At 51.0% G+C, this 26,901-nt stretch overlaps 1 protein-coding gene across 1 annotated transcript; it reads left to right on the top strand.

The window, feature by feature from the left end:
- dop1b (DOP1 leucine zipper like protein B) lies at positions 1-25,915 on the top strand. The gene is given in 39 exon segments (XM_030343574.1): positions 1-245; positions 1,747-1,940; positions 2,527-2,708; positions 3,295-3,465; positions 6,157-6,346; positions 6,855-6,953; positions 7,062-7,185; positions 7,617-7,729; positions 7,847-7,958; positions 8,830-8,950; positions 9,350-9,469; positions 10,163-10,208; positions 10,210-10,272; positions 11,005-11,241; positions 11,660-11,988; positions 12,330-12,679; positions 13,141-13,409; positions 13,859-14,011; positions 14,440-14,540; positions 14,901-15,091; positions 15,761-17,330; positions 17,524-17,620; positions 17,866-18,051; positions 18,162-18,284; positions 19,685-19,819; positions 19,999-20,054; positions 20,152-20,256; positions 20,578-20,644; positions 21,301-21,469; positions 21,730-21,812; positions 22,259-22,368; positions 22,899-23,048; positions 23,123-23,184; positions 23,306-23,434; positions 23,850-23,986; positions 24,094-24,149; positions 24,393-24,536; positions 24,639-24,771; positions 24,857-25,915. Coding segments are annotated over 38 exon segments (6,876 nt in total). The 5' UTR covers positions 1-245; positions 1,747-1,802; the 3' UTR covers positions 25,112-25,915.
- The last annotated feature ends 986 nt before the right edge of the window (positions 25,916-26,901 follow it).

A 26,901-nucleotide genomic window follows, 5' to 3' on the forward strand; every position in this document is an offset into this window, starting at 1 on the left:
CGAAATTCAGGAAGTGAGCTGTTCCTCGTCAGGTCGGAATCAGCTGAGTTCGATTCCACCCCGTTGCGCTCAGGCTGTCCATGTTTCTCCAGGGATGGAGATAGGTGTTTTGGGAACAATAACCGAGGCACGCCTTTCTTTTCCCAGCCCTCGGAGGGTACACGATGCACCGCTGTACCCCTGGACCCGGACGAGCCTGAATCTAGTGAGCCGAGAGGATCTTGTGGTTGTTTTTGCAGGAGGTGGTGAGTCATTGCATCCTATAGCGAAATGCTGTTCCCTGGGAGTTCTTATGTCTCGATGACTTCATATCATATACATATACATAGCCTATATGTATATATTTATGCTTGCATCCTAAGAGAAGCATGTTCTCAGTAGCATATTGTATGACAAGAATGTGGTGACAGCTACACATGTGTACCTTGTGTTGTAGGTGTGTGTATTTTGAAGCATGAAACCTGTCACAATTAAAAACAGGTTAAAGCCCTTGCTTTTCGAAACCTGATTTACACAATTGGATGCAGATCGCACTCCTAATTGTGTATTCTGTGTAACCGCAGGCCTACCTGGTGTGGGGAATCTTCTTGTCTGTGCGCAGTGACTAGGGACTTACATAATGCACTCTGCGATCAATAGTGCGGTGGACTAACAACATTGAAAAACGTGATGCACTTTTGGACGCCGTTTCCCATGGTGCATGCAGTATTCTCCCAAACTAGAACCGATATCGTGTCGGGAGGAACGGTCAGGTGGGAGAGGATCCGCCCACAATGGAGATGGGGGGGGGGGGGGTTGTTTATTCAAGCCTTTCCTTTAAGTCACCAATTACCAGCGGACATATCCGTGTTACCATATCTTTTCAACTTGCACCTTGCCCTCTCATTAGGAAAACACACACAAAGCAAACCCCACTTACTTATCATCTCTATCCTGGTGCACCTGTGATTATGATTAGTATTGTTATCAATCTACCACGACCTTCCCTGATCATCCACCTTTAGCTCAGTTACAGGGCCCTGTACACTGTGATGCCCGGGTGGTTGCATGCAGTGGGGCTCCTTGGGGCTTGGGGTTTGGTGCGATTACACTCTGCCTGGCTCAGTGGCATGGAGTCCAGATGTCCCTGTTGCTCTAATCCTGCCCCCCTACCCTCCCTCGACACCCCGCCCACGCCCTGTTACTATCCTACCAGACAGACGCTGCTGCAGCGCCGGCTGGGACAGGGCAGACCAGGCCAGCGTTGGTAAGCCTGTCTGGCCCTTACACCCATTGAGGTCTACCCAGATATCACAGGTTCTTGTCCGCTTCTGCTCTGAGATCCGATCTTGCGTGCTCCTCTTGGCTGTCTACACACCGTATATAGCGGCTGTCTCAGACCTGTCGCTCCAGAGAGGTGGGTATGGGGTTCATGTCTCTGTACCAATTCGCGTCTGAAGAAGTGTCCTCGCTTCAGAGTGAAGGAGAGGTCAGGGTCGGCCAGGACGGCGAAGTGGCACAGTGAGCCATGATTGTGAAATTGTGTTCACCCTCCATAGGGATTCGTGTCAGGGAAATGGACCAGTAGGCTAATTCTGTTTGCTGCAGACAAACCTTGGGGGAAGAGATGTACTAAACGGGTTACAGAAAGACAAATACTGGCACGTAGACGGGTGCTTCGCAGGGTTCCTCCAAAATGTGTGCGTGGTCCAGAAAGGCCACACTCCTCGGCCCTGAACGCGGGTGCGTGTGTGATCCCCTCTGCAGCGCCGGTGTGCCGAGCATGAGGGCGTGGCACTGACTCCATCAGCACCACCTTCACCATGGACCCCGAGGAGGCCGACCTGCAGAACGACTACCGTTACCGTAGTTACGGGGTGGTCATCGAGAAGGCGCTGCGGAGCTTCGAGTCGTCCAGCGAATGGGCCGACCTCATCTCCTCCCTGGGCAAGCTGAACAAGGTACGGGGAAGCCCTTTATTGAAAATGAAGAAGATAAGGATCCTAACATGGCATGTCGGCTTAGCTCAGGAGGTAGAGCAGTTACCTTGTAACCGAAGGTTGCTGGTTCGATCCCCAGCTCCCCCTAGTTGATGTGTCCCTGAGCAAGACAATTAGCCCTAACCGTCCTGACGAGCTGGCTGTCGCCTTGCATGGTTGACTCTGCCATCGGTGTGTCAATGTATGTATTATTAACCAATGTAGCGCCTGCTAAATGCCCCTAATTTTAAGCTACATACTGTATGTCCCCAGGTTGAGTGACTACGTGGATGAGGCGGATGTTGCCTCGGACTATGTTTCCACTTTCAATCTGCATGATTCTGTTTCCTCTCAGAGCAGCGGGATATTCCTAGTTTCTCGTCATGTCTAGGAGGGGGTTTCACTTCTCTTGGGTTTTGAAGAAGTGTTCTTTTTGCTAATGATGTCACACAGCGGCATTATCACCAGGCCACCACCTCAACCCACGGTAGGGCCCAGGTCTGGTTCATGTTCCACAGGCCTTCTCTGATGTGTTCTCTCCCCCCGGGGGGGGTGTCGCTGGCCCCAGGCCCTGCAGAGTAACCTGCGCTACTCCCTCCTGCCCAAGAGGCTGATCATCGGGAAGCGCCTGGCCCAATGCCTGCACCCGGCCCTGCCCAGCGGGGTGCACCTCAAGGCCCTGGAGACCTACGAGGTCATCTTCAAGATCATCGGGACCAAATGGCTGGCCAAGGATCTCTTCATCTACAGGCAAGGACGTCCGAATGCTGTCGCTCGTCTTTATCGATCGTAGTTTTAAATTTCTTCTTAGAGCAAGAAATGCTTTAAAAAGAAATTCTTAAATTCTTAAACTACCTACTTTAAGAAGAAATTGTTAAAGTCGGTAGTTAGGATTAAGCCTTGTTGAAGACTCGTGTCGGGAGGGGTTGAGGGTGACCAGGTAGCCTTCTAGACAGACAGAAAACTCGGCTATCCAATCATTTCATTAGGGCTGACTGAAACGGTTGGACAGGCTTATTACCGGCCTGCAACAGCCACGTGTACCGAATAATCAGAGCATTTTATTTATTTATTGATTGCTTGAACATGAAAAGAATGCTTCGGAAATATGTTGCCCACCCTAGCTTCAATGTCTCACTAGGTGCATCGTTTTGATAATATTAATACTAATAACACTTTCCATTTTATAATGCCTTTAATCAGCACCCAAGGCAATTAGCCCGGTGGGAGACGAAGACATTTTTGTAAAGAAAAATAACAAAAAAGCTAAAGAAGAAGTGATGATGTTCAGGTTGCCACTGGGTAAATATGACGCGTGTGGTTTCTGTGTTCGTAGCTCTGGGCTGTTCCCGCTGCTGGGCCATGCCGCCATGGCGGTGAAGCCCGTCCTGCTGATGCTGTACGAGCGCTACTACCTGCCCCTGCAGAGGGCTCTGCTCCCCAGCCTGCAGGCCTTCATCACCGGGCTGCTCCCCGGCATGGAGGAGGGCCTGGAGGTCTTTGACAGGTAACCCGTCGGTCGCTCCGTCCGTCTGCCCGTCAGCGTTCATGTAGTTCACGTTCATGAAATGCTTTGTGCTGTTGTTCTGTCGATCCGCTTCTCTTTCCTTTTGTTAATCTTTCAACGTTAGCGATGCACCACCCAAAACAATAATGCGGATGTCATCCTTCACTGCTTCCTCAAATTTGTTTCGGATGTTGAAATTAGAAAATAAACCCTGTAATTACTATCAATGATCTCACACTCACAGTTATTTCCTCGGAATTGTACTGGACCTTCTTCACGAGATATTGCATCTAGGACAGATGAGACTTCTGAATACAAAAAAAGCACACAATAGTTGTAGAAAATAACCTATTTAATGCATAAACCAGTCTCCCCTCTAGCAGTGAGCCCAGAACACCGTTTCACCCCTACCCACAATGCAACTGTCCTTACATCGAAGGAGGGAGATGTTTACCTTAAGGCCAGAGGTTCCTGCTTTCTAACCAAACCGATATATACATGAGATGGATCAACAGAAGGACAACAAAGGGGAACTAGATAACACTAGTTTACCGATGGGGTGGCTAGATAACGCAACCTGAAAAAAAACATGCTTAAATTGTTCAACGAAAACAACCGCTGGATTTTCCATCACAGACTTCAAATCCTTTTTATAGCTAATGCCCATAAGCCAGGCCTATTCAACTAGCGGCCCGCGGGCCGAATACGGCCCTTCTTATTTATTTTCTGGCCCGCAAGAGGTTGCGTGTCCAAAATATGTAAGGTCAAATTTTTTCACTTTTTATAATGATGCAATTAGAAGTAAAAAAGAAGGAATGCGTCTGCTTTATTCCATTTAGCAGTTCTATATATATTAAGTTAACACTACTTTAAGTACGATTTACTTAATTAGATTAATTGACATTATAAGTTTTGTATGTGTGGCCCATGAACCACCAGTGGTTTTCCTTTTTGGCCCACTTGTTAAGGAGGTTGAATAGCCCTGCCCTCCAGCATAACCTGCTCCCCAGTGGGTGTGTACTGGTCCCCAGTGGGTGTATACTGGGTGTCTAGTGGTCCTGATGGTCTGTCTCTGACCAGGACCAGCAGACCAGCCTGGTCCCCAGTGGATATACTGGTCGCCACCAGTGGCGGCTGGTGATCAAAAATCTAAATAAAATTGAATTTAATAGATTAGATTTCCTGTATTCTGGTGCATTTTGGGGATGGCCACTACCTATTTACCTTCTATTCATTCAGATTCGTAGCCTACATCCTGATTTGCAGGGTCTGGACAAGCTTGCACTGCATATACAGACCTACTATGGCCATTCCATCAGCCATTGCTATTTGACCCATTGTTGTTATTCTGATATTGAGACCAATCATGATCACTGTCCAATAGCGTCCATTTTTTGTGAGTCTAAATGTCTACTTCAAATGCAGTTAGAAATATGGGACAGTAGCTTAATTTTGTTAATATGCTACAGGCCGAAAGACTAAATTAATATGTAACTTAGTTGCTCCTTTTAAGTATAACATTGCTTGAAAAGGAAAAGGGTGGAAAGTGCTTGCAACTCTGCTAGTTAGCGATCTATCTCTTCTCTGCATGTAGTTGTTTTGATTGATTCGCTGAATTGTCCAATCATGTGGTGAATTTTCTTGCGCCAATGAAAAGCTGTCTCTGCTTGATAGACAGCAAAAAGTTAGTGAGCCTACATTGACTTCAACGTGGCCGGCGCCCTGACTTGGAAGAGGGCTTTATTTCGAATGACCAATAACTAGCTTAGCCCAAACCATTGACGTTCAGACGCATTTAAATGGTGGCTGGCAGTGACATGTATGTCACACAATTAAACGAGGATAAAGGCTATGTATTTTTGTTGATTATTTCGTATTGATAATGGTTGATTAATAGTTGGCAGATATATTCAAGTGAATATTTCACGGAGGGGCGGCGCCCTAGCGCCCTCTATTGACCCACCGCCACTGGTCCCCACGTTGTGTGTACTGGTCCCCACGTTGTGTGTACTGGTCCCCAGTGGGTGTGTACTGGTCCCCAGTACTGTTGATCCTGTGGTCCTGATGGTTCCCAGTGGGTGTGTACTGGTCCTCGTGGATGTGTACTGGGGATCCTGTGGTCCTGATGGTTCCCAGTGGGTGTGTACTGGTCCCCTGTGGGTGTGTACTGGTGTGTACTGGTCCCCAGTGGGTGTGTACTGGTCCCCAGTGGTATACTGGTTCCCAGTGGGTGTGTACTGGTCCCCAGTGGTATACTGGTTCCCAGTGGGTGTGTACTGGTGTGTACTGGTCCCCAGTGGTATACTGGTTCCCAGTGGGTGTGTACTGGTACACTTAATGTACCCACTGGGAACCAGGTGGTATACTGGTTCCCAGTGGGTGTGTACTGGTCCTCGTGGTATACTGGTTCCCAGTGGGTGTGTACTGGTCCCCAGTGGTATACTGGTCCCCAGTGGGTGTGTACTGGTATTTACTGGTCCCCAGTGGTATACTGGTCCTCGTGGGTGTGTACTGGTCCCCAGTGGTTGGTTCCCAGTGGGTGTGTACTGGTCCCCAGTGGTATACTGGTCCCCAGTGGGTGTGTACTGGTCCTCGGTGGTATACTGGTTCCCAGTGGGTGTGTACTGGTCCCCAGTGGTATACTGGTTCCCTGTGGGTGTGTACTGGGGGTCCTGATGATCGTCTCTGCAGGACGGACGCTCTGCTGCTGAGGCTGTCTCTGCTGGTGGGCCAGCAGGTGTTCTACGGCGCGCTGTGGGGCAGCGTGCTGGTCAGCCCCCTGGTCAGGCTGCCCGCCTCGCTCTTCATCGTCACGCACTTCGACCGGGGGGCCACGCCGCGACAGCAGAGCTACATGCTAGGCTACAACCACGGCCTTGTGGTGAGTGTCTGTCTGTCTGTCTGTCTGTCTGTCTGTCTTTGTGTCCGTCTGTCTTTTGAAATTAGAAACTGATAGACACACACAAAGGTGTGTGTGTGTGTGTGTGTGTGTGTGTGTGTGTGTGTGTGTGTGTGTGTGTGTGTGTGTGTGTGTGTGTGTGTGTGTGTGTGTGTGTGTGTGTGTGTGTGTGTGTGTGTGTGTGTGTGGTATATAACATCCTCCAGTGAGGCTGTTTCATTCTGTTTTTGTATTAGTAAGCCCTTCTTTGTGACTTGCGTAGCTTAAGTAGCCAATTAGCTTTCTTTTTTATTGTGGTAAGAAGCATATTTGATAGTTATTTATATTCTTGCTGTATGTTGTGTGTATATTATATTGCTGTGTTGTGGTTTCTGGATCAGTCTGAGGAACTGTTCCGACTCATTTCCTCTGTGATCGGTGAAGGTCTCTCCGTCCCGTTTGCTGAGCTGACACTGCGTGTCTTTGTGTCCGTCTGTCCGTCTGTCTGCAGGTGAAGTCGGTGTGCCTGGCCCTGCAGGACTCCAACGTCCTGGTGCAGAGGAACATGCTGGAGATCCTGCTGCACTTCTTCCCCTTCGACGAGTGCCTGGTCAGCAAGCTGTCTGTTCGTTAGCGTGTTCTTAGCGTGTCTCCGTCCGGTCTCCCGGCTCGGCGCTGGTGTCGTGCTCACTGTCCTCTTCCTCGGCTGTGTCGACAGGACGAAGAGAAGAGCAGCGTCAACATGAGCCGGGAGGACATGGTCACCGTGGTCTCCGCGGCAACGCTCACCCTGCTACGCCGAGACATGTCTCTCAACCGCCGTCTGTACACCTGGCTCCTAGGTCTGCTGCTCACTCACTCGCTCGCTCGCTCGCTCGCTCGCTCACTCACTCACTCGCTCACTCACTCACTCACTCACTCACTCACTCACTCACTCACTCACTCACTCACTCACTCACTCACTCACTCACTCACTCACTCACTCACTCACTCACTCACTCACTCACTCACTCACTCACTCACAATCTTACATATTCATTCACTCACTCACACTCACTCTAATATATTCACTCATTCACTCACTCACACTCTAACATATTCATTCACTCTGTAACAGCTAACACTCAGTCACCCCAAGAATCAGAACCGTGTTTAGACGTGGGGTACAGAGGGATTCACACCCCGTGTGGGCAGGGTCTTCGATCTGCCTCACCCACTTCCGCAGCCTTTTCCATCTGCGTAGGAAGAGGGAATAATGCTCTGTTGTTCCCAGGCACCGACACCAAGCGGGGCAGGTCGTCGTCTTCATCCTCCACCCAGCCGATCAGCAGCGAGGACCAAGAAGACCTCTACTTCCCGCTCCATTCTAGAGACCTTCTTATTCAGGTGGGTGAAGCCCAGCCGCACGGACCCAGCATCTGGGTGTCTTGGTGGCGGCGAGTGCGTGCGTGAGTGTGCGTGGCCCAGGTGACACTGAGTGTTTGGGTCGGCTGTCTCCCTCAGGCTCTGGTGAACATCTTGAAGCAGAAGGACATCCAGAGGGACCCTGAGACCCTCATGAATTACCTGCGGCCCTTTCGTGTGATCGTCAGCCTACTGGATAAACCGGAGATAGGTAAACAGAACTACGGTCAACACAGACAGCTCCGTACATAGTCAAATCCAGCCAAGGCTATAGCCACCCCCGACCCACTTAAGGCTGTGGCTTTAACTAAGTGGCCAACACATAGAACATGTTAGCATCGCTCGGAGGCAAAGCAGGCCTACGTGGGAACGGTTTGGGACCTCGGCGGAAGGTTTTCCCTCAGGCCAATGTTTGCATATTTATTTTTACATGTTTCTGTTTAATTTGAAACTGTTTGTGTCTGTTGTTACTTGTGTGCCAGAAGGATTACCATGTCATTAGCAACTGGTTTAAACAACGTATACATACACTCGTTAGTTAGGGTTTATTTGATAGGGACAGATACAGCTCTTGTGGATTGTGCACAATCCAGCAGAAGGCATAATAGCATTTGTAGCTTTAGCTCATTTCCCATGCCCGTCCATAGAGGGGCTTTTTAAATAATAAATAATAAAGTCTGTGTCATCTAAGATGGCTGATCCAGGAGAGGTTTTCATTGGGTGGCCGGGGTCAGGTCAGGATGGGGAATAACCACATTGGTTCTATACGGTCACATGGAAAGGTCATCTGACACTTGATTTAATTCGGTCTCGCCTTGCTCCAATCCATATTAATGTGGATGAGGCGGTTGTGGTTCCTGTATGTACTTCTGTGGTGACTGTCTATAACAAAGTGTCTGTAATAACGCTGGCAAAGAACATAATGGACGTGAGCAAAAAGGTCGATGTGTGGAATAAAATAATGCCGTGTATAGAATATACACACAACCCTCACCACGATGAAGAAAGTTAGTTTTGTAGTACTTTCACTGGCGCCCGTGTCTGCTAAGCATGATGGGAGACGGTGTTCCCTGTGTGTGCAGGCCCCGTGGTGATCAGCAGTCTGCTGCTCGAGGTGGTGCGCTCCTTCTACAGCTACTGCCGGGAGATGATTGGAGAGGACAGCCTCTCCGGCTCAGGGCTGGCGGGAAACCAGTTGACCAGGTTAGCAGAGGTGTGGGGGGGGTACGTACGAACCTGCGTGTGTGTGTGTTTTGTGCTATTAAGGGAGGGTTGATGATGGGATGGACTGAGCTTTGTTTGTAACATGGTTGGCTATTTGATGAAATTCACAGAGCAAAAACACTCAACTTAACTCCTGTTGATGATCTCTATGATCAAGACAGGAACCCTGAAAGGTTGAGTGATGTGAAAGGTTGAGTGATCTGAATGGTTGAGTGATCTGAAGCGTTCATCGATGTGGAGGGTTGACTGATCTGAATGGCTGAGTGATGTGAAGGGTTGACTGATCTGAAAGGTTGAGTGATCTGAAGCATTCCTCGATGTGAAGGGTGGTTGAAGTGAGGCAGTTGTTCTGAGATGGGATCTGTCTCTGTGGGGCAGCAAAATGAAGGAGAACAAGAACGCGTCAGAGATCATCAAGGCCGTGAACCTGCTTGTCAGCTCCATGGACAGCGTGTTCCTGTGGGACCACATGACCCGCCGCTTCTGCAGCTCGCTGAGGTACACACACACACACACACACACACACACACACACACACACACACACACACACACACACACACACACACACACACACACACACACACACACACACACACACACACACACACACACACACACACACACACACACGTCCTCGGAGGTGAGCTCATGTCTTGGCCCCCGTGTCTCCTGATGTACGCTCATGTCTTGGCCCCCGTGTCTCCTGATGTACGCTCATGTCTTGGCCCCCATGTCTCCTGATGTACGCTCATGTCTTGGCCCCCGTGTCTCCTGCTTGTCAAACAAATCAGGCTGCAGATGAAGTCCCCGGATGGGAATGAACGGGGCGTTTTCACTTTAACTCGATTGGTCTTTGGTTAATCCAATCCTGATGCTGAAGGCGGGGATCTGTATGCATATAATTGACTGTAAACAAAATAAAAGAAAAAAACGTTTGCCGTTTGGAAGCCGCTCCAGAAATACCCGTAATAGCATCCTTTTGTGAAATCTGTTCACTCGCAAATGGTTTTCATCCTGATAGAATATCTGCACAATGAAACAGTTTCTGCCTTCCGGCCCAGGCTCTGAGCGGTCTCCGCCAAAGAAGTTCCGCCATAGCCTAGTGGGACGGCTGGATCCCAGATTAATGCTACCGGGTTAGCATCCATTCGTAGCGCTGGGGCTCATGTCTGGTGTCTTCTGTCTGCAGTCAGCAGAGCGACGCTCCTCCGCCCCCTGGGCAGGACGGCAGCCGCCCCCCCCCCCACCGTCACTGAGATATCCACCCTCATCATGTTCCTGCTCGAGGTCCTGCCTCTGGTAAATGTCGACGGCATGCACGTGTGCAAACGTACACGCACACGCACACACACACACATACACGCGCGTACCTTTTAACAGAGAATATCTCTGAGAAGTAATGATTCAACATGACTCCTAAAGACACTTCTGTCTAATGTATGGTTATAACCATGAAAAGACAACTGGTTCTAAATATTGTTTATATATATATTAGTCCTGTGAAGCGATTAAAATATATAATCGTGATTAATCGCACTAATGTCATAGTTGACTCACGATTAATCGCGAGCAAACACGATTAATCGCAAAAAAAATTCTATGCCACATTAATTTTTCTCATTTTAATGCTCTTATCAACATGGAGTGGTGCATCGGCTTGCCTTGTGCAAATGTTTTTTTATTAAAAACAACATTGGCATATACTGATCAGAACAGGACGATACAAAAAAAAAGCCTATAGTGCAATTAAACTATGAACAATCAAACATACTACCTTGAACATAGCAGTCAGGCTACTGCTTCTTTGTTCTGAGCCCAAAAAAAAATTAAAAAAAATTAAATAAATGAAATCAATAAATTAATTTCGTTAATCGCGCGATAAAAAAATTTACCCCGTTAAAATTGGTTTGCGTTAACGCCGTTAATAATGCATTTAACTGACAGCTCTAATATATATAGATATAAATAGTTTTGTTTTTCCTGGAGTGACGTCCGAATTTCTCCCTACTAACAAAGAGTTCCCCCCTCCAGGAGCTGCACGCCGACATCCAGTCCCAGTTCCTGCCTGAGATGCTGGGTAAGATGCTGGCCGCCCTGCACGCCAACATGGCGGCCGTGGGCCTGGTGGAGCTCACCCAGGGCCTGCGAGCCTGCTTCAAGGTCCTGGGTAAGATCCAGATGCCCGTGGCCTACATGGACCTGGAGGCCGAGGCCACTGCTCTGGAGACGGACTCCCAGCCGCAGGAGTTTACCGGGGAACCGGCTGAGGTGAGTACAGCTCGTAGCCTGGCTTACCAGCGTGCCATCTATGATTGAGCTTGGTCTGGCTATTGCCAGACCAAGCTCAATCCTAGATTGCACGCTGGTCTAGGGAGGCTGCTGTCATTCTCTTCAGCACAAGAGGCGTGATCAACGCCTCTCGCGATTGGCTGCTTGCCGTCGCTTCCCTGTCGTCGTTGTATCCAACCAGCCAATAGCGAGGAGCCAGCTTCGTGATTGGCTCCCGCAAAAACGTATCAAAGCTAGAAAGAAATGTGTTGCTCTTCTCCGGACCCTTCCGCAGGGCGAATGCGAATCGCCGGTAGAATCGGCGGGGCTACCCAGTCTACAGACCTCCATCGTCAAGCTCACCGCTTGTTTTTGTTTTCGTGGTTAAATCGTCTCTTTTCAAACCCTCCCCCCCCAGGGCGCGGAGAAGGAGGGCGGGCACGGCGGCGCCGAGGTGGGCGTTGTTGCCCAGGAGGAGGAGGAGGAGGAGGCGGAGCTCAGCGGTTGTTCAGGGGAAGGAGAGGCGGAGCCAGGCGAAGGCGTCCTGGCCCAGCTGCGTTCGGAGGACAGCGGCCTGGGCGTCAGCGCCTCGCCGTCCGAGCAGCAGCTGCTGCTCAGAGCGGGCGCGGGCGAGGCCACGGAGCGCGCCCGTCTGAGCAAGGAGGGCGAGGACGTGTGGAGGAAGGGTGGCAGCGTGGACACCATGACCCAGCACCTCACCGACATCCTGGCCTTCATCACCACCAGGTGACGAAGCGTGAAGAGTATATGCCCTGTAGATCAGCTGGATCGAAGCTCAGGCCCCAGCGGCACTTTGCCCTCAGCCTCTGGGGCCAACTCAAACCTTTCACTAAAACAACGCCTCAAATATTTAAATTCCCACCGATTTTAAATCGATTGATTTCCACTAACGATATTGGTGAAAGAAAACCCGTATCTAATCATTGCTTGTAGCTGTGGGGTTGGTGGATCAAACGACCACGGGCTGTCCCGTGAATGGAAATGAATGAAGGGGGCGTAGATGTGGCCGATGTGGTACATTATTGTGGTTTATTCCTGACACCCCTCTGCCTGCGCGCTACGTCCAGATCTCTGCTGGTCCAGGTGGAGGATGTCCCAAGGCAGCAGGAGGAGGAGGAGGAGGAGCAGGAGGAGGTTCTGCAGCCAGCCCTAGCTCCAGCTCACGCCTCTTCAGGCCAGAAGGCCGCGCAGATCGTCCTGAGCTCCAGCGGGCAGAAGGCGGCGGCAGCGGAGGCGGCGGCGGCGGGCGCGGCCTGGGCGGACGGCTTCATGCCGCGAAGCCGCTCGGAGATCTCCGAGTCCTGCCGGCAGGCCTTCGCGGCCGCCTGCCACCTGCTGTTGGAGTGCACCACGTTCCCGGTGTACCTGAGCGAGGGCGAGACCCAGGCGCTCTACTCCCAGATGTTCCTCCAGCCAGGTGAGCTCAGGCCCCGGTCAGGGACGATGGAGACGTCGACGAGGCACTGGAACCGCCCGATGCCTTTCTATGATCATAAACATACCGTCCATCTATGAGTGTCATCGTTATGCATCCAGGGGTGGTGGCCTGAGCGCACATTACAAAGAAAACAACTACAGTAGGATCCTCATAGGGCTGAACGATTTGGGGAAATAATCATATAGTATGACTAACACATCATTCGACATGTAAACTGCTCTTTCCTTTAGGCCAGGCCTGTATTGGGATGAATTGATGAATGAATTGATGTTATAACATCTTTATTGAATTGTAAAAGAAAAAGAAAAAGAAATCTTATTGATCTCAAGTTAGGAGGAGTAACAAATGTAATTATTTAAATTTTTTAATGGCGATGTTGGTCTGAATTCGATTAAGCGTTCAGCCCTGGCTCCTCACCCGCCCTCCTCCCGTCTCCGCAGACCGGGAGGAGGGTCTGCCCGTGTGGCTGCGCTCCCTGATGATCCTGTGCTGCTCGTGCCGCGACTACGGCGTCCAGCACACGGCCATCGCGTCCTTCCTGGAGCTGGTCAACCACTCCCAGTCCCTGGCACTGGTCATCCAGGACAAACACAAGCGCTACCAGAGCTGCAACTCCAACCCGCTGAGCGGACGGCTCCAGATGGTCACGGTGCCGCCCGTGCTCCCCGCCACGCTGGCCCGCGTCGAGGAGGAGACCAACTTCTATCAGGTGGAACTTCCCCCTCCCTTTTTAGCTGTTATGGGGTTTTTTTCCCCTCCCAAGTTTTGGTGTCTCCCATTATCAACCCGTATGGAATAAACCAAGACAATAACGTACTTATACGGGGGGTTAACAACTGCGGCTGGTGCGGCTGGTGTCTGTGGCCTCACGCCCTGGAATGGTTTATTCCGCTCACACACAAAGTTGCCACCAGAGCTCAGGAATCAGCATATAAGGATCAAGTATTCACACAAAGCTGTGGTATAAATCTCCAAATCTGTACATACAGATTGGGATACTTACCATTTACTTTTTCCCCCGAATATCATTTTTTTATTCACATCATTATGAATGAAAGGGTGTCGATTTATGAAGGAAATCCACAGCTCATTGTTCTTTTTGCATTCATTTATTGTTGTCGTTCTTGTGTTGTTGTTGTTGTTGTCCTGCGGCCCCAGCGGGTGGCCCAGGTGCTCTGGGGCCAGCTGGACACGGAGCGCAGGGAGCAGCACATCTCGTGCGTGGAGCTGTACTACCGGCTGCACTGCCTGGCCCCGACGGCCTCCGTCTGTGAGGACACCATCTGCCAGGCGCTGCTGCACAAAGACAAGGTGAGGCCTCAGGAGGCCGCAGCGGTCCGGGGCGGCGGTAGCTCACGAGGTAGAGCGGGGTGACTGGTTAGTGTGTTGCTAGTTCGATCCCCGGCTGAGCGTCGAGGTGTCCCTGAGCGAGACGCCTCGCCCTGACTGCTCCTGACGATCCGACTGTCGCCCTGCGTGGCTGACACCGCCGTCGGCGTGTGCATGTGTGATTGAATGGTTCTAGGTCGCTTTGGATAAACACGTCAGCAAAATCAAATGCAAAGTTGAATTTAGCTTCCACGTATTGAAAGAGTCTCCGACGCGTCTCGAGGTCGTGTGTTCCCCATGAAACTGGGTCGGGCAAACTGGCCCGACTGGTGCAGCGAGGAGAGCACACAGGCCTCGGGTCTGAACTGACAGCGGCTGCGTCTGGTGTTTGCCCCCCCCCCCCCCCTCAGGCGGTGAGGCTGGAGGCTCTCCATCGCTTCTCCATTCTGTGGCACCTGACCCGGGAGATGCAGAGCACCAGGGTCATGTCTCTCAACCGCTCGTTCGACAGGTAGGTCGGCCCTGAGTCACGGAGGGAGTTAAAGAACTCATCGCGGTCGATTCGTTCCAGTCAATTTGTTCCGCTTCTCATCTACCTCAGGCGGTAATGACAACGGGTGTTCTGCTTTCGCTGTTTGTGTTAGATATTTGTCCTCGACGCCCCATCAAACAATCATCAAACAATGAGCAAATATTGTAGTCATGTTCATGAGCGTTTAAGAAAGCCTTCGATATTGCATGATGATAAATGTTTCGCTGGGACTCTGTTGCTTCAAAACCGTCCCAGATGATTTCCTGTTGCGTCACTGCCGTCCATGCGGTCGCTCAACCCCCCCCCGAGGTTCTAACCGGCGGGCGGGGTGTGTCGCAGGTCCCTGTGCGTGGTGTTGGACAGCCTGGGCGGTTCTGACGGGTCGGTGAGCGCCGCGGCCCAGTGCTGGCTGGTCCGGGCGCTGTCCCTCGACGACGTGATCCGCGTCCTGGAGCCCATCCTGCTGCTGCTGCTGCACCCTGACACCCAGCGCTGCTCCATCCAGAACGTCAAGCAGAACCTCACAGCGGGTCAGTGTGGCGCGCAGGAGAGGGGCTGTACCAGCCCAGAGTAGAAAGAGGGAGAGAGCACAAGAGAGCACAAGGATGGAGGTCTTTCTCCCGACGAGGCTTCACTATTGAGAAAGGTTGAATTTCATGAACCGGTGATTGAAAGGCACGATAGATTCCCGAAAACTAATCGCGTAAGAGATGCCCTTATGGTCCGAAATCTGCCGGAGCTGTCATTTGACATTTGACATTACAAGAGTAGGGCTTTCCCCGGTGTCCCGGCTCAACCAGGCTCATTCAATCTGGCCCCCTAATCATCCTCCTGTATAATTGGCTGACTCATTAATTCCCTCACTCTCCACCTCAAGCTGGTGTGTGGTGAGTGAGGTCCCCCCTTCACTGTAAAGTGTCTTTGAGTGTATAGAAAAGAGCTATATAAATTCCATCCATTATTATTATTATTTCACTCACTAATAGCAGATGGAAAACTATGACATTTCTATCAAATATCTTGCCTACAGTACCTTTATTATGTCGTGCTTATTCGTTGAAATCGTAGATGAGAGTTCCTCTCTTTTACCGTTCCTTAACTTAGTTTCGTTTCCTCTGAAAAAGCTTTCTCTTACTCCAGTGGTCTAGAATAGTCCTCAGCCATTCCCTAAAGTCGTCTCCTCGCTTGTCTTTCTGAAGGGAACCTGAAGGCGCTGAGCTCCCGAAGCCGCGGCGCCACCAGGGGCTCCGCAGACCCGGGGGAGGCTGCTCCGGGCCGCACCGACCTGGTGGACCGCGAGGCCCTGTGGAAGCTGCTGGAGAGCGACCCGGAGGCCACCAGGGGGCCGAACGCCACGCCCGCCTCCCGGAGCGAGAGCGTGGCGACGGCGGAGGACTCGACGGAGGAGGACGCGGAGCCGGAGAGCGAGCACACGGACTCGGCGGACACCAGCGGCGCCCAGGTCTCCGTGGAGAACTCCAGCTCCAGCTCCGGGCCGTTCCGCAGCAGCCTGGAGGAGGGCGCGGGCTACGGCCTGCGGCGGGTGGAGTCGGAGCACACGCAGGTGTCCGACTCGCTGTCCAGCGAAGAGGAGGACGACCAGGAGCTGGAGGCCATGGCCAGGTCCCGCCTCCTGAAGCAGGAGCGCGAGAAGAGGGAGGCCATCGACTCGCTGTTCCGCCACGCCCTGCTCTACTCGGAGGCGGGCGGCTGGCAGCGCCTGCTCCAAGGCCTGGGCCTGCTGGCCAGCCTGCTCCGGAGCAGCGCCCAGCGCCCCCTGGTGGACGCCCTCTCCCTGACGTCGCTGGACACCAGCTCGGCCTCGCACCTCAACCTGGTCTCCAATCTCCTGCAGCGCCACCAGCAGGCCCAGGACGGCGGCGGCTTCTACGGCCGCCTGCTCTCGCCCGCCTCCTCCCCGTCCGCGCCGCCGTCCCTGCTGCTGGAGCTGCTGATGTCGCTGTGCCTCCGCTTCCTGCGCTCCCACTACCCGTCCTACCTCAGCCTGGGCCCCCACGACCTGCAGGGCAACCGCGAGGTGCAGGTGCAGAGCGCGGAGGTGCTGGTGCGGCTGGTCAACCAGCTGGGCAGCGTGGCCCAGCGCCAGGGGGGCAACGGCGCCCGCCTGGAGCCCATCCGCCGGCTGCTGGCCGAGTGCCGCGTGCAGCAGTACGCTCTGCTCTCCCTGTCCGCCTCCATGTACGTCAGCCAGCGGGGGGGCGGCGACAGGGCGGCGCGGAGCGGCGCCGAGATGCTGGGGGAGAAGGGCGGGCTGTCCGAGGAGAGCCTGGTGAACCTGGGGGCCGGCGGCGGCGGCCAGGAGCAGTACCCGCTGCAGGTGGAGCTGCTCAAGCTCATCCAGGCCCTCATCACCCTGGAGAACAGCATCGCCCAGGGGGGCGCCGCCTCGCCGGCCGGGGGGCCACCGGGACAGCCGGAGGAGCCCCGCGACTCCCCGACGGCCAGCACGCCGCTGGCCAGGGAGTGGCAGACGGCGGTGCTCTTCCAGCAGTCCATCAAGGCGGCGCAGTACGTCCAGAACCAGCCCATCACGGCCCAGGGCATGTTCGTGTCGGCGGCGGCCAGGGCCCTGCAGCCGCAGTACGGCTACGCCATGCACCCCCACTGGGTGTCCCTGCTGTGCTCCTCCCTGCCCTTCCTGGGCCGCTCGCTGGGCATCATCCTGGCGCCCATCATCAGCCAGATCTGCGTCAACCTGGACGATTTGGTCAAGGTGCACGAGCACGAAGGGGGGAAGGTGAACCAAAGGTGAGCGCCCAGGCTCGGGACGAACTGAGGCCGATCGACACGTGGCCGTCGCATGGCTCGATGTTGTATGGATTCTGTATTCCTTTAGCCCGCCTCTGCTCCATCCCTGTCATTGAATTACTTTTGAACGATTAATGGTAAAGCTAACTCCGCTTGATAAACTCAACTCAGGTTTTCCTCTCTCTCCGGTCAGCCTCAGCACTAGGAAGGAGAACATAGCTCCCGACTATCCTCTGACTCTACTAGAGGGCCTGACCACGATCACACACCACTGTCTACTGGACCACAGGGTACGGAGACACTCACTCACTCAAACACCATGAGGGCTCTTTTTACGCGTACACTGTGAAAGGATTCACTATTCTTATTTTTCTTATATACATTTGCACATCAAAAAATTTACAAAAACTCATAAATAAGCAATTGCAGATGGAAATAGAGAAACAAAAACGTAAACAATCTTCCTAGCAACACTTTGTACATGCTTGCATACATTCGCTTTCACTCTGAATCCTCCACCGTTTCCTCCCTCTAGTCCCTGACCGCGTGTGATCCTGCCGACCTGCGTAACGCGCGCAGCGCAGTGTTGGAGGGGCTGCCCCACATGCTCAGCAGCATGACGCTGCTGTGGGCGGCGCTGAAGCGGGAGGAGACCGTGGGTTCGGAGGGGGCCAAGAGCAGCCGGCAGGCCACCTCCTCCGTGTACTTCAGAAGCACCAAGGTGCGTGGCTCCTGCATGCTGCCGTTCCGTTGCGTTTACCTTTGGACCTCACGTGGCGTAAAGGACGAGTTCAGTGTTTACTGTGTCAATTCTGTGTGTTAAAATACTAGATCCTGCGACAACGCATACTGGAGTTCCTGATCCCTCTGACGGGCCAGTACGGCGTCCAGATCATGGCGTCTGTTGGCTCGGTGTGGCTCAGCAGGAAGACCAAGAGGAGACACAGGAACAAGGTAGGAACCGTCTCTTTGTGAAGCCCAAGCGGTAGACGAGCATGTAGTTCCTCTAACGGCCTCCAGATGGCTCACGGTAGAGACTAACATCACTCTAAGGTGGTTTACGGTAGAGACCAGGGTTTCCCCCAGCACTATCTTGTTAAGGCGGCCGCCTTAACAAGACTAGGGCCCCGCCTTGACTACCAATGTATTGAAAAAAAAAAAAAAAAAATGGCATTCGTAATACTCAGGTAATACTGTTTACAACATTAGTCGTGCCAATAACGTTTTTTGAGTGTAATTGAGACGGCGACATCTGGTGGTTGAATATATTGTTGCATAGTCTATCATAGTCACCTGTCAATCTACCGCCAGTGACGTGCGGTGAGGTCAGTGAGTGGGTAGGCACTGAGTTCTGAAAGCCAGATTTCTCTAAACCTATATATTGTTAAATCAAAAACAATAAACAACAAACAGGCACGCACGGCCGATTTCAAATAAGTTCCTCCCTTTCACTCACACACACACACACACACACACACACACACACACACACACACACACACACACACACACACACACACACACACACACACACACACACACACACACACACACACACACAAGATCCAAAAAAGGAACTGTAAATAGTTGAATTTGCATACAAAAGTTAAGTGTATTGTCTATTATTTGTATTTAATTTGCACTTTCTTTAATTTTATTTTGTAGTGTCTGCATGTTTGCACAACATTTGTACCTACTGTTGTTTATTTATATGGAAATAAACAGTTGTTTATTTCATTCATGCGTACTGGCATCTTTGAGCAAAATACCCCCAACATTTTTTGTTTGTGTAGCCATCTTTGGCTACACAAACAACACCACCGACTGCTTACCACCTTGACTGAGACATATACTGGGGGAAACACTGAGTTCCTCTAATGGCCTCTAGGTGGTTTACAGTGGAGACTTGCTTGTAGTTCCTCTAACGGCCTTCAGGTGGTTCACGGTAGAGACTAGCTGTGAGACTGGCATGTAGTTCCTCTAACAGCCTTCAGTTGGCTCACAGTAGAGACTAGCATGTAGTTCCTCTAATGGCCTTTAGGTGGCTCACGGTAGGCAATGGCAGAATCAATGGGAAGGAAAATGATTCTCAAACAAAGCCAATAATAGTTGTTCCTTTAGTTTGGTACGCAGTGGTTGGTTTACCTTCGTAAAATATATTTTCAAGGTCCTGGTTTACAATTTCAATTTATTAAAAAGTGATTAAGGATTAAATAGTATGCCATAGACTACTGTACCTGCCCCCTCAAAATGTTCCTGTGTAGACCAATGGAGCCATGCTGTCACTGGTAGTAAAGCCTCTGTCTGTGGGTCCAGGATAGTGGCTACATCTCAGTGGAGCTCTCTGCCCCCAGGTTCTGCCCGTGCTCAGCGAGTCTCGTCTGATCGTCGTGGATCTGGTGAAATCGCTGAGCTCCATGCGGCCGGAGACCGTCCTGCACCTGGTCAAGGAGGTGGTGAAGAAACCCCACCAGATCAAAGCAGAACAGGTATCCACACACACACACACACACACACACACACACACACACACACACACACACACACACACACACACACACACACACACACACCCCAGATCATGCAGAGCAGTTACATATACACAGAATGACTGACTGACTGAAAGCGTACAGACCCCTGATCTATCTTTGTTTGGCTCCCCCGTCAGAAGAGCACCCTGGTGGACATCCCCATGCTAGAGTTCAGCTACGCCTACGTCCTGAGGTGAGAACACTCATTCGAAGTTCATTCACGCCTCAAGGATCAGTGTAACGTGTAGCATTAACCTTTCACCTCCACCTCTCCTGTTCCTGTCCTCCAGTCTGTCTCCTCAGACCCTCCAGGAGAACGTGGCTCCTCTGCTCAGCCTCCTGCGCGAGTCCGTCCAGCTCAACCTGGCTCCCCCCGGTCACTTCCTGCTGCTCGGGTCCGTCTCCCCTCCTGTTAGCTCTGCTATAGCGCACTACCGCGCGGTTACCCGCTGTTAGCTCTGCTATAGCGCACTACCGCGCGGTTACCCGCTGTTAGCTCTGCTATAGCGCACTACCACGCGGTTACCCGCTGTTAGCTCTGCTATAGCGCACTACCACGCGGTTACCCGCTGTTAGCTCTGCTATAGCTCACTACCACGCGGTTACCCGCTGTTAGCTCTGCTATAGCAGAGCTAACTAAAAACCTATATAAATGCGCTTGAGGTGAACGGGTGCATGTAATGAATCCGAAGGTTTCCTTTTCCGTCTCTTCACAGCATCCTCGATGACTTTGTGAACCGGCTTCCCAACCTGGACAACAAGAAAGACAGTAGAGACCTCCAGGTACGACGTCAGGTACACGACATGCGCCGGCTTCCCTGGGACAACACGCAGCCAGAGATGGCTACACAAACTATTTATTAAAAAACGTTAATAGTTGACGAATTGACGGAGCGAAAATACAATCAAATATAGTGACGGCCCCCAGTCAAAGGAACAGTTGAACTGGCGTTCCCGCAGAGACTCGCAGATTGGATCTGAATCGGGCCATCTTCGCACAGTCGCACAGATTTTTTTCACATAATCACACAAATGAATGCAGTGAACATCTGTGCTCACCTTGTATTCCCTCTATGCTCCCCTTGTATTCGCCCTCTGCTCACCTTGTATTCGCTCTGTGCTCACCTTGTATTCGCCCTGTGCTCACCTTGTATTCGCCCTGTGCTCACCTTGCATTCACAGTGTGCCCCCCTTGTATTCACAGTGTGCTCCCCTTGTATTCATAGTGTGCTCCCCTTGTATTCGCCCTGTGCTCGCCTTGTATTCACAGTGTGCTCACCTTGTATTCGCCCTGTGCTCCCCTTGTATTCGCCCTGTGCTTGCCTTGTATTCACAGTGTGCTCACCTTGTATTCGCTCTGTGCTCACCTTGTATTCGCCCTGTGCTCACCTTGTATTCACAGTGTGCTCACCTTGTATTCGCCCTTGCTCCCCTTGTAGGAGGTCACCCAGCGGGTCCTGGAGGCGGTGGGGGGGGTCGCAGGCTCGTCCCTGGAGCAGACCAGCTGGCTGAGCCGCAACCTGGAGGTCAAAAATCAACCGCAGATTTGTCCCGAACTCGAGGACTCCGCCGAACCCGACGACCCAGATGCCGAAGTGGACTTGCTCGGTTGGTAGTTAAATCACGGAATCACAGTTAAACGGGAATTCACATCTTGGGACCTCCTGAGACTTGGCAGAACCTCAGACCTAGATTTAATATAGATATGAATTTGCCTGACCACAGCCCAAACTACCTATTTAAGGTTTAGCTTCTCACAACATAAGTAGAGGGCCATGTTCTTTGTCATATGGATCCTATCTTTATGTTATCCAGGTCAATGTGGCCTCGACTGGTGATGTGAACCTGCTGTGTGTCTCCTTCTTCAGGTGTGGGGTCCCAGGCCAGTACTATGGTCTCTGCCTCAGCCCCGTCGGTCTACAGCGTCCAGGCCCTCGCACTCCTGGCTGAGGTAGGTTTCACTAAGTGTGTGCGTGCGTAGGTGTCTGTGTGTGTGCGTAGGTGACTGTGTGTGTGTGTAGGTGTCTGTGTGTGTGTGTGCGTAGGTGTCTGTGTGTGTGTGCGTAGGTGTCTGTGTGTGTGTGTGTGCGTGTGTCTGTTTCTGTCTGTGTAGGTGTGTGTGTCTGTGTGTAGGTGTTCGTCTGTGTGCGTGTAGGTGTCTGTGTGTGTGTTTCCGGGTGCTGGTGTGTCTGTGTGTGCTTGTGTGTGTGTGTGTTTCTGTCTGTGTCTGTGTAGGTGTGTGTAGGTGTGTGTCTTTGTGTGTGTCTGTGTGTAGGTGTGCGTCTGTGCTCGTGTAGGTGTCTGTGTGTGTGTTTCCGGGTGTGTCTGTGTCTGTGTGTAGTTGTGCGTCTGTGTGTGTGTGTCTGTGCGTACCGTTCACCACTGACCTTCCTGTAGATCCTGGCCCCGCTCCTCGACATGGTGTACCGCAGCGATGAGAAGGAGAAGGCTGTCCCCCTGATCACGAGGATCATGTACTATGTGTTCCCGTACCTGAAGAACCACAGGTAGGTAGCCGCTGCTGCCCACACCTTCACTGACACTAGGCGTCTGTAAAAGTGCACTCTAATTGGGTACCTTGTTTTGATTTTAGCTTTATGCCCATGACACTTAAACCGCGGTATAACACGGTCATTGGGCTCCAAAAACGATGACCGCGGTATTCCCAGGAGCGAGCGTTGCAATATTTTTTGCGGCACGTCGCATTATATCTGAATTTGCGGTATGTTGAACAGTGTTATGTCATCATGGCTTAACTGTACTTAGATGTCCAAAATGTGTCCTTGCTTGGGACTGCCCCGTGTTTGACTGTCCACTTGGTAAAACTCTTGAGTGTTTAAGGTTGGCGAGTAGGGGCGTTTGACCTCCCAGTGGAAAGGTTAGATCCGTCTACCCGTAGGAACCTAAAAAAAAGCACCGGAAGTGTCTGCCAGAGGATGAAATAGTTAAAGTCGACCGCTCCGTGGCACCGGGCCATGCTGCGGACCTGCCTCAGGTTCATCATGGTCATCATGTTGATCATGATCTTCTCTGTCAGTGCCTACAACATGCCCAGTTTTGGAGCCGGGGCCCAGCTGCTGAGCAGCCTCAGCGGGTATGCCTACACCAAGCGGGCTTGGAGGAAGGAGGCCTTTGAGCTGTTCATGGACCCGCTGTTCTTCACCATGGAGGCCTCCTGTGCTCTTCAGTGAGTACATTTGTTTTACAGTAGGAACTGCTAACGTTAAGACCCTCGTCTAACTTCATTGGGCTCCTCCCCAGCTGGAGGTCCATCATTGACCACCTACTGACCCACGAGAAGACCATGTTCAAGGACCTCATGAGTGAGTACACGGCTGAGGGAGCCCCGTTGAGCTACACTGCAACTCATCTCATGTGTTGGAGCGTGTTCTAGAGTTCTTTCCGTTTGAAGCTTAGTATTTTTCCTTTGCGATTGGTTTCCAGGCATGCAGAGCAGCTCTCTGAAACTGTTTCCCAGTGCCGAGCAGAAGCCCATGTTGCTGAAACGACAGGCTTTCGCAATGTTCAGCGGAGAAGTGGACCAGTACCATCTCTTTCTGCCCTTGATTCAAGGTATGCATGTGTTATGATGTAGTGTCACGAATCAAGCAGAGTGGCTTCAATCCGGTAGAATGGGGCGATTTGCTTTCTTGAGCTTTATATTAGTTATGACCAATCGTGCTGCCAGGGGGCGGGGATCTGTAAGTGTGTGAACTTAGACCCTACTAATTGTCACTTATCTTAACACATGTCCGTGTTTCAACCTCAGACTGCCTAAGTGAGTCTTCACGCGTTGCCCTTAGATGACTTGTCTTAACACATGTCACCGATTCCCCCTCAGAGCGGCTAAGTGAGTCTTTACGCGTGGCCCTTAGAAGACCCTTATCTTAACACATGTCACCGATTCCCCCTCAGAGCGGCTAAGTGAGTCTTTACGCGTGGCCCTTAGAAGACCCTTATCTTAACACATGTCACCATTCCCCCTCAGAGCGGCTGAGTGAGACTTTACGCGTGGCTCAGACCCCGGCCGTCTCCGCCCAGACCTTCCTGATGTTCCGTGTTCTCCTGCTGCGCATCTCCCCGCAGCACCTCACCTCCCTCTGGCCCATCATGGTCACGGAGCTGGTAAGAAGCTGAGCTGGGTCTGCCGATCCAAAGCATTACCTCTGGGTTCTCCAGGAAGTTACACAAACACAAAAGCATCACGTTTCTTGTTTTCCATTTCTTTTCAGATCCGAATATTTTCCCGTCTGCATAAAGCCCTGCAGTCAGACAACGAGGTCTCCAAGTACGTAGCAGTGTCGTTCTCTTATTCCATTGAAAAAGACCTAGTTTTTTTTAAATTAAACGTATCTCGATGAACATTCAAATGGATGTTTTTTTTTTATTATTATTATTTAAGTCTCAGCATTCCTACTTGTGTCTCTCATAAACTTTTATATTGCACTGTTGGAGGAGTCCAAGACTAAAGAATTTCATTGCAAGTGACTGCTCTGTAATTGTTGTGCATATGACAATAAAACCCCCCCAGACTTTCCAAGGTGGTGCGTGGAGCCCTGGCCCGGAACAATCCACCGAACATTCCCCAGCAGGAGCTGGACATGTATCTGTCCGCCTGCAAGTTCCTGGATACGTCGCTTGCTTTCCCTCCAGATAAGATGCCCCTATTCCAAATGTAAGAGCCACAGGCGGGTTCGTCCAACGACGAGAATCTTGCTGCGGTCGTCATTTGGCCGAGCGAGCGTGTGACGTGCCGGTAACGAACATCTGCACACAGGTATCGCTGGGCCTTCGTCCCCGAGGTGGACGTGGACCGCTACAGCGGGCCGGAGAACGCGCTCCTCGAGGGAGAGCAGGAATGCAAACCACACGTTCTTAGAATACTGGAGGGGATGCAGCTTCGACATGGGGTGAGCTCAACGAAAGCACCCCGCAGAGCTTCATGTAAGGTGCGAAGCGAAAAGCAAAACCCTAACTCTGTTGTTGTCGTTTCAGGTGTCCAACGGGCTGGTGGAGGAATCGTGCACAGAATCGTTGGAGTTCCCCCTCCTCCGCCAGCACTCCCTGCCCTCCATCACCCATCTTGTGCCCTTCTTCCAGACCCTGTGCTGCTCCTTCCAGGGCCCCTCTGCCCAGGGCGCTGCACGGAGCCAGCCAATAGCAGACTACCCGGCTGCCAGCAGCGACGGTGTCCTGAAGAGGCTGGAAGCCATCACAGAAGAAGAATTCTTGGATCCCATGGAGAGTTAACTATCCCCGTTACGCTTTCTGAGCAACTGGGCGGAGCCTAGGAGGTAAAGCTTGTGAAGTCCTAAAGGGGAAGGCGACTGGGGCAATATTCGCCGTACGTCGTTAGCGAGAGCAGAAAAGAAAACAACAAGTGGTGGTTGCTCTTAAAGAGCTGCTAAATGTCATGCTTCGTCCTGTTCCTATGCTCGTCCATCTCACCTGTGCTTACACACTTATCCGGGATACAGAAATGTAGGAAGCTTCTTTCTGTGTTCTTCTCTCTGTGGTTATGTATCTGTATGTTCTGGATCGGACATCTCTTTTGTTTTTCTTGAAGTTAAGGGAATTATTGTCACAACTATGGATACATCAGGGAATGTTAGAATACAGGATGGTCGTAATTAATAGCATAGTAAGAGGTCGTATCATAATAATTCAGCGTAATTTTAATGGCACAGAAGATATTGTTATTAATGAAATCCCCATTTAAAGTATTAAAACATATTTCTCGCATAGCTGAGTGGATTTGTGGGATGTATATAAGCTACATGTCAACAAGTTGTGCTTTTTCCTAACTGGTTGTATTTGGGTATTATTTAACTTTTAGTCCTGAATGTGATAAGTCAAATGTTTTATTTTTATTTCTCGTTCTTGCCGGTTTCAGTTTTTTTTTTTTTTTTAAATGGAAGGCAAGCTGTTGATTGAAATATTTTTTGATATTCCAATCAAAAAGTCTTGAATGTTAAAGTTGTTATTGTTGGGAATGCTAATGATGTGTGGAGGTTTCATTAATAAGTTATATTTAAATAAAAACATTCAAATCGACACAATTTAATGCATATATATATATATTTTTTTTTTTATTTAATAGTATAGTAGGCCTATTCCATAACGCTCAACCATATGAAAACCTATATGTTACTACTTGTATGGTAACTCACGGAACTTTGGCTTTGTTGCGTCTGAGAGGGTTCATCTAATGCATTTCACCTTATGTATTTCATATGCAACATCGCTCATTATAACACTGATACACAACGACGGTACTAAAACAACGACATGCACGCTAGCTGAATGATGAGGATACGGTGGGTGCCCAAAACAACGAAAAGTTTGGTAGCCGAAACTAGCTGGATAGTCATAATTGGGGGTAACGTTGGTGCTGTCTTTCTCTCCCCTTTTCCCGCTACCATTCCTGTTCTCTGCCACTCCCCTTTTCTGAACCTGACCTAGCTGATAGGTCAGTCTCTCCCATGTTATGGCACGTTACAGGCAACCCGTAACTGACATCACACACACATAAACAATAATGGCACTAATAATATTAGTGGCATTTTTGCTACAGTATTAAATACACCTGCGAGATCCAAAATGTTTGGATAGGCGAAGCTCCCCTTGTAACACATATTATTCTTGCACTGAGATAACTTCGTTTTTCAAGAAAATGTATTGGTCAGTAGGCGTTGCTTTTAGACAACTGCTCCGGACAAGCTTACCAGGCAGCAATATACACCATGGTGATACCTTCTATAATAGGTCCATTGGTGGTACAGCAATGCTAAAACAGAGCCACTTCTGTGTCACATCATACCCTGTCTTTAAGCCAGTGGCGTCACTAGGCTGTTTCATTTGGGGCTAAAGCTCCAGATATTATTTAATTAGCCACGAACTTATAAAAAATAAGCTTGCTTTACACCAGAAACAAACATGGGGATTCCAGGGGCATCTCAAAGTAGCCTAGTCCTTCTAGATAGTCCTTCTGGCAAGAGAATAAACGATTTAAAAACATAACCAGACTGTTTACCACCTCA

The sequence above is a fragment of the Gadus morhua genome, chromosome 20 (assembly GCF_902167405.1).
Source record: "Gadus morhua chromosome 20, gadMor3.0, whole genome shotgun sequence".
NCBI lineage: Eukaryota > Metazoa > Chordata > Actinopteri > Gadiformes > Gadidae > Gadus > Gadus morhua.